At 47.8% G+C, this 14,039-nt stretch overlaps 1 protein-coding gene across 1 annotated transcript; it reads right to left on the bottom strand.

The window, feature by feature from the left end:
- Positions 1-564: 564 nt before the first annotated feature.
- On the bottom strand, positions 565-13,604 carry MYD88 (MYD88 innate immune signal transduction adaptor). Its single transcript, XM_061474300.1, has 5 exons — positions 13,181-13,604; positions 7,523-7,654; positions 5,305-5,485; positions 4,180-4,271; positions 565-1,925 (listed from the first exon to the last, which is right to left on the bottom strand). Exons 1-5 carry the CDS (start codon positions 13,602-13,604, stop codon positions 1,771-1,773), a joined length of 984 nt encoding a protein of 327 aa, XP_061330284.1. The 3' UTR covers positions 565-1,770.
- Between the last annotated feature and the right edge of the window lie 435 nt (positions 13,605-14,039).

The following is a 14,039-nucleotide window of genomic DNA, read 5'->3' as shown; positions in this document are numbered from 1 at the left end:
AGGTCAATGGCTGGCTGCTGTCAGGACTTTACACCACCACCGTTCATCAACAAGGTGGGTGAGGGAGAGGCAGGAGCACACGTTTCAGTCTGTACCTCAGCTATGGTAATGCTGTACAACAAATCCTTTTAAAAAAAAAACCAACAAAATCACATCCAGATGCAACCTTAAAAATTTAAACTAGTAAAACATTAAACTGTAAAATCAACATGAGTCAGTAGCTGAAGTAACGAGTGAAGGGCCAGAGTTCAAGCAACTGCAGATACATAAGCAAGGTGCCTTTCTTCCCAATTTATAAAGTAAATATTTGCTGTAAATCTGTTTAATACACCGAGGGGTTGCTTTAAAATGCTACTTTGGGCAGAACTCTTGCCCCAGAGCCCTGTGCACAGAGAACTGATGAGATCCACTGGTCGCTCTGAAGGATCCAAGTCTAACAAGCAGAACAAGATCAATGCTGCTCTGAGCCTTAGCCACAGAAACACTGTAATTATTGTGGTGGTTCATTTAAATATGCTCTTTCCTATCAAGGTAATACTAGCCTTTATATTTTAAGCAGCCTAATTAATAATTTAATACACTCTTTATTCAATATTTATCCCTATGCCTTTGAGGCACCCCAACAGCTGATGTGTTTTGGAACGCTCTTAAAGGTGAAGCATTCAAGATCTGGATCCACAAAGATGCATAGCCCCGTTCCTGCACCAACAGCAGCCTGCACTTTGTGCAGTAAGGACTTTCACAGAAAATAATATGTTTTATGAATTTCTACTAAAGGAAGGCTCTGTTGTAAACATTTTGTAACATCTGGGAATGTAAAATATTGGTATGAGGTCACTTAATCAAAACGTGACCTGAGCAGAAGACAGGCACAACCAAGGTCATACAACAGTGTATCCTTCTTGCTTTCAACAACTAGAGTAAACTTGAGGGACTGCCTCAGAAAATACTAGTGACAAGGGATTTACCCTGTAAAGGAATACAAGACAGGAATACTGTGATATAACTTGAGGAGAAAAACCTCCACAGAAAATACACCAAGCTCAGTAATTCTGCATTAGTTATAATTACATAGATAATTGCTCTAATTTTGCAGATATTGCTAAGCATAATGGGAGAACCATTCATTTCTTTAACAATTAAAATACACTTCTGCTTTTGTCCAAACAAGGACTGAAGAAGACTGACTACCCTCAGAACCAGTGTGGGCTAAAGACTGCCCAGCAGCAGGGCAGGCTGGGCCTCCCTGCTGAAACCAGCCATTCTCATGGCACCAGCCATTCACAGAGCAGGAAAGTAAGTCTGAAACCTCAGTTCCTGCAGATCACCAGGCAGCCATGGGACTTCACTGGATTTAAAACCTTAAACATTACTATAGCCATTAAACAGCCTTTAAAATAATAAGAAATACTTGTTTAAGAAAGCTTGCTGTTTGAAACTGAGGGCTTATTAAATGCTTATAATAGAGCCTTCTTGTATTAGACAGTATTTAAACATCTATTTTCTGTATTTTCAGTGAAAGTGCTTCCTACACAAAATGCTGGATACTCACTGACTTGAGCAGGAACAGCCACAGAGTTGCTTTATTTCCCCTTCCAAGTTATGAAGAAGTACAAGAGAAGATTCTTTGCTCCCAGTCGCAGGCTCCAAACACTGACTGGAAGGATCCAGGCTCTGAAGTGGTTCAAGATCCTATGTGAAACGACACCACAGTCCAAAGGTGCAGCCAGGACAGAGTGCAGAAGAACATCTCGCTCTTGTGACTTTGCATCACGGCAGCATGAGGGATTTTGCCAGTCTTGTCCAGAACCACTTTTTGGTGCAAGGATTGGTGTAGTCACAAACGGTAATGAACCGTAAGATGCTTGGGAACTCGTTCTTCATGGTTTTGCACTTGACTGGAATCAGCCGTTTGAGACGAGCACCTGAAAGACAGATCACACAGGCAGAGGATCACACAGAACAACAGGCAGGTCCTGGATGCATTTTCTCCCCAGCACAGCACACATGTCACAGGATCCACGCTTGCTCCCAACTGTGTGTCATCTCATTACACTGCAGCTAGCTCTCACTTCGAGAGCAAGTATCTGAATCCCAAGCGCCCTGCTAAGAACATTTCACTCAACTACAAGCCTCATCCATAACATGTAGGGCAACTTGCAGTGATCCCAAATGGGTGAGATAACGGCCCAATGCCCTGCAGATACAAAACAACAAAGCACAGCTTCTTGTGGAACACAAACAGGTATATACAATCCTGTCTACTTCCAGGTATGCATAATGAGAAAATTCAGGAGACTAAGCTGCTTCTGTAAGGTCAGCTTTGCTGGGTTATCTCCATTTCTTTTTCTTCCTACCCTGATTTACTTAGATAGGCTGCAGATGTGTTCCAACAGGGGGCTGCAAGGAATCACCCTGCAAACATGAACTTTCTTTGAGGCTTGCACAAGATGAAAGAAATCTCCTCTGATTCACAAGCAGCTCTTCTAAAGAGGAACTCTCCCTCTATTCTCCATGGGGATGCCTGGCACCAGCTATCCTGTGCTGCCCAGCACATGTGCTGATGCTGAGACCTGGATGAGGCAAATAACTAAGATTTTGTAACTGCAGTAGAGGCTTAAGTAATCCAAGCTTGCAGAACCTGCCACCAAACCCTTCTGTGTATTAGTTACCCCGTGCAAGTGACTGTCATTTCTGTAAACCTGTACTCGCATGTTTTTACTGGTAGAGCTGAGGTCATTACATACAATGGACATTTCCCATTGCTCTAATGAAAGGTATGATGCCAACAAAAAAATGGTGAGGAACTAAAAGAACTTTGCTACAAATCATTATGACTGGGGGCTGATGCAACATGTTAGGGGTGGTCAGTAGATTAACGGCCATCGTACGAAATTACTGTATCAGGAAGATGGAGCTAATTCTGAGGTCTGCCACTGGCTTACAGTTAAACTTCTGGATGTCAGGTACCTCATCTAGAGAAGAGACTTTACATAGACACTTCTGCAGATACTACATATCCTCCATGGTATCAGGTTGTGCTGCACTTACTCCCCAGCAACATGCACAAGTGTAGAATATCTGGTGCTTAGAAAAGAGCAATCTGAACAGACTTGACAGAAGTAAATCGATGGCTTTTCAATTCAGAACAATGCATGCAACAGATACTGCCACTCCAAGTTGAACATTCATCCCATATTTTGTTTACCTATCCACAATACTCACAGATCTCTGAAAAAAGCTGCATGTTCATTACCTGCTACCGTATTCCCAGCATTTACTCACACCCTGAATTGATTAGAATACTCCTTTCTTTTGTAGCTTATTTCCCATATGGGTCTTGAAGCACTTCAGAGAGACTGCAGCTACAGCATCTCTGAAGCAAGCAGTGTTAGTCAACTTAAGCTGGAGCACTGAATCTCAGACAGCTAAGCTGCTCACTCACCATCACATAGAAGGTCAAGAGCAGGACAAGGAACCAAGTTCAGGTCCCCGCCTGCACAACAACATTAGAAAGCCGCCATTCATTTTAATGGCTGCTTCTAATCTGCTTGCTGAGTGAAGGGCATTACAGCCAGAGCAAGCCCTGAGCCTGGGTGGATTTCCACACATGTGAAAGGTATCATACAATCACAGAATAGTTTGGGTTGGAAGGGACCTTAAAGATCATCCAGTTCCAACCCCCTGCCACAAGCAGGGACACCTTCCACTAGACCAGGTTGCTCCAAGGCCCATCCAAGCTGGCAATGAACACTGCCAGGGATGGGGCAGCCACAGCTTCTCTGGGCAAGGTGTACCAGGGCCTCACCACCCTCACAGGGAAGAGCTTCTTCCTAATATCTCATCTAAATCTCCCCTCTGTCAGTTTAAAGCCATTTGCCCTTGTTCTATTCCTACATGCCTTTGTCAAAAGTCCCTCTCAGATGTAGGTAGGTCAGTGGTGGGAACCCAGGTCTGAGACTGAGTTACCAGTTCTGTAACTATCAGTTATTTGTTTTCTCCTTTTCACCCATATTTATCTCAGTTGTTTAAACACATGTGAGACTACCCCTCATTCTGCATTTGTGCAGTCCCCAATACCACACTGCCCATCGACCTCAGCTGGAGCTTTGCGTGTTACTATAATGAAAATTGTAACGCTGATACACAACTTTAAAAGGGATTTTTGTGAGATCTTACCTGGGGAAAGGCTAAGAGCAAATTTGGTCTGAAAATCACATTCATCGCTTTCCAGGTAATCGTCTGAAATGACAACCACCATCCTCCGGCACCTGCAATAAGCAGTTAGGGGAGAAAAAAACAGAATGTCAACAGGGATGCTTCCCCTTTTCACTGGTAGAAGTGTGTGCTCCTCTGAATTGGAAAAATGAAACCGCCGTGTTCCAGCAGGAATGAACTAGAGAGCAAGGACTGCTGGCTATGTTACACAAAAACCTGATTGCAGATACATGCTCATACACCAAAACATGAAGAAATAGCAAAGTCCAGATTGTCCGTGCAAACTTTATTTGATCCTCTGTTTAGGTATTACACACAAAGCCATCTTAACTCTACCCGCTTTCATGCTGCCTTTACTGACTGAGCCTGACAGGGCATTTTTAATATTAGAATGAACCGGACAAAGCTGTATTGTACTCACACAACAGTGAATTCACCTGGGTTCATAAATTGGAGCTTTATTCTCCAATTTGTTGCTTACATTCCTTTGAGGTGCCTAATTGTAAATTACATATTAGGCTCTTTATGGAAGGCTATGCTGTACCACAGCCAGGAGAATAAGGCCTCACAAGGGTGTCTGTTAATGCCAAGCTGTATCCCTCTGAAAGGCTGATGTTTAAAATCCAAACACCTGCCTCAGGATTTGTCACTCCCTGCCTAGGGAGTTGCTTTTCTGTCCCGCAGCTCCCACCACACCTGAGTCCTACTCAGGTCTAAAGGATCCTGAAGTGCCAGAGCCAACACCAGTGCTGTCCCTGCAACATCCACACTGTGAGAAGGAACTCAGCCTGGAGCTATATTCATTTCCAGATCAACTTCAAGGATGCGACTGCAGGATGTTCCAGCCAAAAAGGGATTAAACCTAAGCAGCATCACTGTCGTGGCACCTCCCTTGTGAACACAATGAAGCAACATGTTTGGGAATGCTCGAGTCTTCCTGCTTGAGCCAAGAGCATAAAACAAACCCCATAAAGACATCCTTGTGGATTTTTACTGCTTCACTGGCGCCACACTGCAGACATCATGGTGAAATGAACGTCATGTTCCGTTACACTCAGCTATCCCAAGCAGCCATGGTTCACTTACCTCCTTTCTATAAGTTCTCCACTGATGGACCACACACACGTTCCTGGCAAGACATCCCGATCAAACACACAGAGCTTCAGTTTGAACTCCGTTTGTTCCAGCTCCCTGATCATCTCCTGGACAAACTGAAGGTCCTTCTGACAGTAGCAGATGAAGGCATCAAACATCTCTGTTCTGTTCCCTGAAACCATTAAAAATCTAGCTGTCATCTACTATAAATGAAGTTAACTCCTGTAGTGAATTCCCACGAGCTCTCACAGACTCAGAATCAGGAGCTGTGACAGACAAGCTCTGTGCAACCTTACAAAGGGAATCTAATGTTTTACCAAACCAGGCTCCTGTCTGCAATGAAGCTGGCCAGAGGTAACACATGTCTGTGCCTTGACCGCTTTGATTTACAGTCCAGGCTGTTCACACAACCCTGTATCTGCTGGCAGTGGCTGGGGAAGGGTTGCTGAGATGCAAACATGCAAAATCTGCAGAGGCAACAACATCCAGCCACAGGGAGCTGAAGGGAGACAAGAGTCTGGGAAGAGCTGGAGGGAGCAGAGTAACATAGAAGATGCAACTTGGAGTCCCAGAGCTCTGGGATTTTCCTGGGGGTGTACATATCTAAAACATCCTTATGGCTCTGGGCCCTAGCTCTTTAGTTCAGGTCACAGAGAGTCCAGCTCCCCAACCAAAACCTTCCTGCAGGCCCTTGAGCAATGGCCTGACATATGCTGTCTACTGAGCTATGAGGTAGGCCTTGATATTTGGAACCTGAAGTTTTTATGGCTGTCAAACTCGGGTACCTGAAGTTATACCCTAAGTAAAAGGCCCTGTTTTACAAAGATGTTAATAGCTGACAGCTCCTGTTTATGTAGCAGTTACCCAAATATTAAAGTACTGTATATTAAGAGCAATATTTTTCACAGTTAAGCACCTTAATACTCCTGGATAGCTTCTCATTGTGTCATTTTCTTTCTGTATCAATGTCACTACCTATATTTTCAAGTTTTCATGCCAGTTAAAGCCTACGACAGTGAAAAAATAGGTCAAGCTCTAAAGGCTGCTGTGAAAAGTACCAACCCAGCAGGCAGAGCCAGCCCAAGAAGCAACCAGTCAAGCAGAAGGGCAACTGTCTGCCAGGTCAATCAAACTGAGGGTACTGCTTTAGGGGCATAGGATTAACTTGGCGGTCACATGAGGCAAAACTGCCATGTACAAGCATCAGCACATTGGTCTGTGGACATCAGGGGACGGTTAATGTTGTCCCAATGTACAAATCATAGAATCATAGAATGGTTTGGGTTGGAAGTGACCTCAAAGCTCATCGAGTTCCAACCCCCTGCCATAAGCAGGGACACCTTCCACTAGACCAGGTTGCTCCAAGCCCTGTTCAACCTGGCCTTGAACACTGCCGGGGATGGGGCAGCCACAGCTTCTCTGGGCAACCTGTGCCGGTGCCTCACCACCTGCATAGTGAAGAATTTTTTCCTAGTATCTAATCTGAATCTACCCTCGTCAGCTTAGTCATTCCTCCCTTGTTCTATTCCTATAAGCCTTGTAAAAAGTCTTTGTGAAAGGTGGCCACTGAAAGTCAGACTAGCCAGGGGAGCAGTGAAGAGGAGAGCTGACACATCTCCATTCACCTCGGCTGCTGCTCCATCACAGAGCTTTACAGGCTGTGCACTTCCTCAGCCAGCAGCTGCGCACACAGCCTGGCACACAGCTGCACAGGCAGAGCCACACACAGGGCCCAGCAAACACACATTAATTACAGAGAACTTTGTTTCCTGCTTCCCACCCAGCCTGCTTCAAACTCTGATCCCTTTATATCTGTGGTGGTTACATCTGCTGAAGACAGGGCAGCGTAGCCAAGGCAATCAGCTCTAACATCCTTCCCCCTTGACTCCAACCCACCAGGCTTTCAGCAGCTGCTGCTCTGTGGCAGGCTGTGCTTAAGGGACAAGTTTCTGGGGAGTCTCCTCCCATGCGCATGCAGTGGGCTCTGTGCCAGCCTTCTTCTGGGTATGGTGTTCCCCAGGGTTGCTTTTCCTCTCCGCCCTTGGTGACAGGAAAAATGATGACTACCAGCTAAAGCAATCCAGGTTATGAAGAGTCGCGGGGAGTAATTAATGCAAACAGGTTTTCTGCATTTCTCACAGGGGCCTGCTGCAGGTGATGACAATTCCAGCATGAGGCACCATGCCGCAGTGTAATCATGGGTGCTTACCATAGGGATCATCCCTGGTGGTGATGCCCATCAGCTCTGATGTCCTTGGCACACTGCTGTCTACTGCTGGCACTTGAAGCGGCTGGTCAGCCTCCTCCTGCTTCTTCTGTAAGTACTTCCTACAGTCCTCCTCTGCAAAAGCACACAACCAATGCAAGACACTGCTGTGATGGTGGTTTTACACTGCTGGAGTTCTTTAAAATGGGAATAGCTATTTCAGGGATCAGGGATATTAGAGGGAAACACCCTACCTGGGTTTTTTGGTACCTAGAATTTCTCTCACCCCTTTTTGAACCTGTTGATGCTGCCTCCACCACCTCCTCTAGCAATTAATTCCTGAAGCTCACCCTTGCTATTTACAGAAGTACTTTCTCTTATTCATTTTAAACAAATCTCCTCCTATATCCTTAATTCTAGTATATTCCAGTACACTTGTAAAAGCATGCATCATGTACAAAACAGGTCTCAACTCTACTGTCGTACTCGTGACCCAGCTCAACATGATCAGGAAGTGCACGCTTCCAGCCCAGAAACCAACCGTATCCTGGGCTGCATCACCAACAGTGTGGCCAGCAGGTCAGGGGAGAGGATCCTGCCCCCTCTGCTCTGCTCTGGTGAGAACCCCACCTGCAGTCCTGTGTCCAGCTCTGGGGCCCACAACACAGAAGGATGTGGAGCTGTTGGAGTGAGTCCAGAGGAGGCCACAAAGATGATCAGAGGGATGGAGCACCTCTGCTATGGAGACAGGCTGAGAGAGCTGGGCTTGTTCAGCCTGGAGGTACTTGGAGGATGCTCTCACGGGGGACCTTAGAGCATCCTCCTACTGCCTAAAGGGGCTGATAGGAAATTGGTAAGGGACTTTTGGCAAGGGCAGGTAGAGAAAGGACAAGGGCGAATGGCTTTAAACTGAAACACATGAGACATTAGCAAGAAGCTCTTCCCTGTGAGGGTGCTGAGGCCCTGGCACAGGTTGCCCAGAGAAGCTGTGGCTGCCCCATCCCTGGCAGTGTTCAAGGCCAGACTAGACGTGGCTTTGAGCAACCTGGTCTAGTGGCAGGTGTCCCTGCCCATGGCAGGGGCGTGGAACTCTATGATCTTTGAGGTCCCTTCCAGCCCAAACCGTTCTGTGACTCTATGACTGTTATGCATTTTGGAGTATTTAATTATTGGGGGTTGGGGATTCTCAATTAGAAGTCTTCATATTATCTGTTACTAAACAATAGACACATACTGGCTGATTCATACCACTGGCCTTTGTCAGCCAGAACTGCAGCTGACGACCATGAGTACATACACTCACCACACACATGAGGACATGTAAAATTCTAGGGAGGCCTTAAACAGGCTTTACGTTGTGGAGCCACCACTGGAGATCCTCTGTCTCAGGCAGTGAGTGTGTGCCCCCACTCTGAGATAACTGAAAGGCAAGCAGGCCTGTCATGTTTGCAACTTCCCAAACAGGACAGTGATGGACACAGATCTATTTTAAACAGGTCATGTTTTAAAATTGATTATAAATCTAAACGTTAAGTCTTCAGAGAAGTGACAAGAAACCCTGCAGCCTCTGCAATATGCAGCCACAGAAGAACTTGAAAGTAAAAGGAGATTTGAAACCTGGAATTAACAAAATGAAACTCTCTAGAGCTTTCTCCTTTATGTACGATTAAACAAAACCCCAACAAGTATCAATCAGAAAAGCACTGATCACTCAGAGGGTCAGACTGGCACACCTCTGAGATCACCAGTACAACAGCAGCTGCAGAGTAAAGGATCTTCTGGAAGGGCAGGATGCAGGCAGGAACCAAGTAAGCACTGCTGTAGCACAGTCCTCACTGGTACTGAGCAGGCCTGATAGAAGTCCAGCTTCTGAAGCCTGTCTTCTGCTTCTGTCGCATAGTTTTGCATCTTGTAACTGGATCATCTCCTCTAATAAGGTGTCAGATCTGATCGAGGCTTTTCCTGAGGCTGAGGCATTCCCAGTGCCTGTTTCTTCTCCCTTCCTCCCCAGTCCTGCAGAAAAGAAGAACCAGCCACATTCTTCAACAGCCAGAAGGTTCAGATTTCAGATCTTGCCTCACTACGGGTCCCACCTCTCTGCCTGTTGCCCTGAGGTGTGCATGTTTCATATCAGATAAGTCAGTGTCTTTAAAATTATGATTTAAGCCACTTTGAATTGGCCAGTGGGTTCAGAAGTTCCACATGAAGGACTCGCATGCAAGCTCCACCTTAAACATGCCTTGTTTCCCATGTAGTCATGGTCACAATCCAAAATATTGCTGAATAGGCAAGAATAGACAATTATTTAAAGGCATACTAATACTACTGCTCAGTACAGAGACGTTCATTTTAAGTGTGTTTGCTCCATGTCTTCTCTTCTTGCTTCTCCCAGTCGCAGAACTGGCACCAATGCTTCTGTGACCTGTGTTTTAATAAACTGGAGACCAGAAACCCATCAGCACACCACTCATGGCTGACACACATTCTCTTTAACCCAAGTGTTCTGATAGCATTGTGCTGTAATCTCAAACCAGAATCATACAGCAGTTTCAGCTGGAAGGGACCTTAAAGCTCATCTATCCCAACCCCCTGTCATGGGCAGGGACACCTTCCACTAGACCAGGTTGCTGAAAGCCCCATCCAACCTGGCTTTGAACACTGCCAGGGATGGGGCAGCCACAGCTTCTCTGGGCAACCTGTGCCAGGGCCTCATCACCCTTACAGAGAAGAACTTCTTCCTAATGTCTAATCTAAATCTTCCCTCTGTCAGTTTAAAAACATTCCCCCTTGTCCTATCCCTGCATTTCCTTGTAAAAAGTCTCTCTCCAGATTTCTCATAGGCCCCCTTTAGGCACTGAAGCTGCTCTATGGTCTCAACAGAGCCTTCTCCCAGGTTGAACAGCTCTAGCTCCCTCAGCCTGTATCAGGGCTGTATAACCCCTCTTATCCCTACAATAAAACTGCAAGCTCGGCAAAGCTCTCAAAACAAACCACTGAGGCTTGTGGTTTTATTACAAGTGCAAACCAGGGGCCCTATTGCACTGAAACTGCCAAAATGTGCAGTGAACCTAAAGGGATGAATGACATTCACTAATTTGGCATTAGCCCCCAGCTGGGAACAGTGCCCAGCTGTACAGGTAAGTGAGAGCCAACAGGGGTTAGAGATGACTTTGCAGGCCCAGAAAGGCTTTATCCATAAAAGGATGCAAACCAACACAATAAAGTAGCAAGAAACTCATCCAACCTAAGATGTCCCATGTCACCCAGCATCTAACACAGTGCAGGCTTTACATTCCTCTAACAACCAAGCAAAAGTCTGAGGTATTGGACAGAAAGAATAAAAGCATGAAACCTAAAGTGCAAAATGATCGGAGAGAACAGACCCACTAACTGTCAAGCAGGGAAGTAGCGCTTCTATAATGGGCCAGGAAGAAACAAACATCACTGAGTTTCAGCAGGAAGAAGAGCATAAACCTACTGAAGCAGAGAGCTTCACATCCCTAAAATGATTGTACAATGAAATAAATGCTGAGAGAGATCACAGTCCTGCAAGTGTCTGTACTCCAGACAGTGCACCAGGGGAGTTCCTTAACACAGCCCCAGTGCGCAGAGCTGCCAAACGTGGAACTATCAAGGCCACAGGAGACACTGATTTTTAGCATCCCAAGCAGAGCCAGGATGGAGCACGCAATGACAGGCCGAAACCACAAACCAAACACACCCTTTGGAGCCACAGAGTACCAAGGAGTTGTGTTTAACAGGGATGCTGTGTCCCCAAGGAGCTCAGTTCATCTGACTGCACAAGGGCATGAGGTGTCATTCCAGAGACATCAGAGCATGTGGGATATCCACTGTAGGCAGCAGGTACAACATTGGCCCTACGAACGACCTGTGTCCAGCAGTCATCCTGACACCTCTCAATTGACTCAAGAAGCCTTCATGCCCCAGATCTGCTCCTCCTACGATGAAAGCACAGACCACAGAAACTCGATGCTGGTGTTTTCTGAGCTGAATCACACTGAGGAGTCCTAACAGCGCTCAGAGAGGTGCCCTTGGCAGCTGTGCATGAAAGTGCGCAACTGTCTTTTCCTCTTATGAGCATAAATATCTCTACTTTCTGCAAGAGCTGGGAGCTCCAGCAACAGGTCACAGGCCCCATCTGCAGTCCTCAGCCAAAAATACTAACAGAAGAATGGCCATGGCTGGGTGAGGCTGGGGGTCCACCTACCCCAGCGTCCAGTCTCCAGCAGTAACCAAAACTAGATGCCATGGGGAGAATGTAAGGATAAAATAAGCATACACTGCTTATTTTCCTAAAATTATCCTCTTTTAGGCATAATCTACATCTATTTTTATAATCTACCTATCGGACCATTTGTAGATGAGGAATTTCCTGAGTCTGGAGCACTGTTTTTGTGTTGAATCGCCCTCAGTGGGTCTTTTTTCCACGAATTTATCAGTCTCCTCTTATCAGCATGACCTCCCACCAGGCCAAACTTGTGACTTCCCTGAAGCTCAGGTTCCTACCCCTCACTCTAATGCTGTCTGTTCAGGCTCTGAAAACACCATCCACCACATTATAAACCTCTGATGAGAGGATCATGAAGCACACTGATTTGGTTCGGTCTTTCCAAAAACTGAGTCTCCAGCATATGGTCCTTAGTAGGGAGAACAGCAGGAATACAGGGAACTCCTCCATTGCTTTGGGTCAGGCTCTCTACAGTGATGAGTTTCTACATTTTCACTTATCTCCGTGAGTAACAGGAAATGAAAGTTATTATTTCTTCATCGCTAGCCCAGGAAGCTGAATTATACAACAGAGGCCCGCAATAGAGTCTCCTGCTTTGGAAATCCTTTGGCAATGAAATTCCCCTCTGATGACAGCCGACTTCCCTCTGAATTTCCGTGATCATGCGGAATACAAAGAGTCTATACAGAACAGGTTATCACAACAGCAGTAGGACCTTCACACTGCTTACTGACCTATCATTTTTTCAGTTTTTGAGGAACTCTTTTTTTTCTTTCCTTTATCCAGTTAATTATTTTTCCTTCCATTACCCAGTTCCACACATTCCTCACCTCTCCCTCTATCTTCCTATCACACTGGACCCGCACATGGCAATTCTCACACTGTGCAGTGTCAGTGCAAGATGCCTCCTGGCTGACCTGGCCCAAAGCATCCTTTGACACACAGAACTTTATTATTGAAGGTTTAGTATAATACAGGGCTCCAGATTACTTTGCAGGGCTTATGGCTAGTGGAAATAGAGCACACTTCTCCCTTCTCTCCTGGAAGCTGCGCAGGGTTCTGATGGAAACACCGAGGAGGTAACTCCGCGGCCTGGTAAAGGGCTTTTCTGCTTGAGCAGGGTAGTTCTTCACATCCCCTCCCCGGACAGAGCAGCAAAGCCCGAAGCAAGCAGCATCCGCTCCCTCCCGGCACCGAGATCAACTGGGCCCTGCTGTGGTAGAGGGTGCCGAGAACCTCACCCAAGAGAGCCCTAAGCCCCAACCCACATCAGCCCCACAGAGGAGGCGGCAGGCTCGGCGCGGCTCCCGCACCGGCGCGGCTCCCGCACCAGCGCGGCCCGCGGACACCCCATCCCCGTTCCCGCCGCCCCGAGGGAAGAGGAAGGAAGGGGAGATGCCGCCTTGCCTCACCCACGCTGCCGGACAGGTCGAGGAGGACGTCGTCGCGGCCGAGGTGGCGCAGGAGGTCGAGGAGACGGCCGACGGTGGCGCCGCCGGGGCATCGGCACTGCCAGTCCTCCAGCAGCGCGGCGGTGGGGTCGGGCTGCGCCTCCAGACACCGGATCTCCAGGTACTCGCAGCCCAGCGCCTCCGCCAGCGTCGTCCAGTCGGCGGCCGCCGCCGCCCGCGGGTTGAGGTACAGGCTGAGGCGGCGCCGCAGGCTGTAGTTGAGCGCCACCATGGGCATGGCGTGGAGGTCTGGCGGCGACGCGGCGAGGCTGGAGCCGGAGCCGGAGCCGGAGCCAGAGTCGGGGTCGGGGCCGGGGTCGGGGCCGGGGCCGGGGCCGGGGCCGGAGCCGGAGTCGGAGTCGGGGCACACCGGCGCCGTGGCCATGGCCGCGCGGCTCTCGCAACTTCCCCCGCCCGGCTCCGCGGCCCTTTCGCTTCCCGCCTCGCCCCGCCTCCCGCCGGGCTCTGCCCGCCCTACCCGCCGCTTCGGCTCGCTCCTTCCTTAACGGAGACGTGGGGCAGCCCGGGGGGTGGTGGGGGAGAAGAGGCCCTTCTGCGCCGCGGGGAAGAGTGAGGTCCCTAAGGCTGTTTTCGTCCATTCCCATACAGGCCAGACATGACGGGGCTTTGAGCAACCTGGTCTAGCGGAAGGTGTCCGTGCCCGTGGTTCATGGGTTGGAACTGGACGAGCTTTAAGGTCTCTTCCAACCCAAACCATTCTGTGATTCCTTGATGAAAATGGACAGGAACCATTTTAAACTGATTTGGATGCTGAGTACAAAACACGTTTCTCAGCTATGAGCTGAACAGTTTCAAGCTT

Source organism: Pezoporus flaviventris, unplaced genomic scaffold (assembly GCF_033815535.1).
Source record: "Pezoporus flaviventris isolate CSIRO_AGI_PZ_B2104156 unplaced genomic scaffold, CSIRO_AGI_Pfla_v1 ptg000079l, whole genome shotgun sequence".
Classification (NCBI taxonomy): Eukaryota; Metazoa; Chordata; class Aves; order Psittaciformes; family Psittacidae; genus Pezoporus; species Pezoporus flaviventris.
Note: the sequence above shows the minus strand (reverse complement) of the source record. Positions and strands in the feature narration are given on the sequence as shown.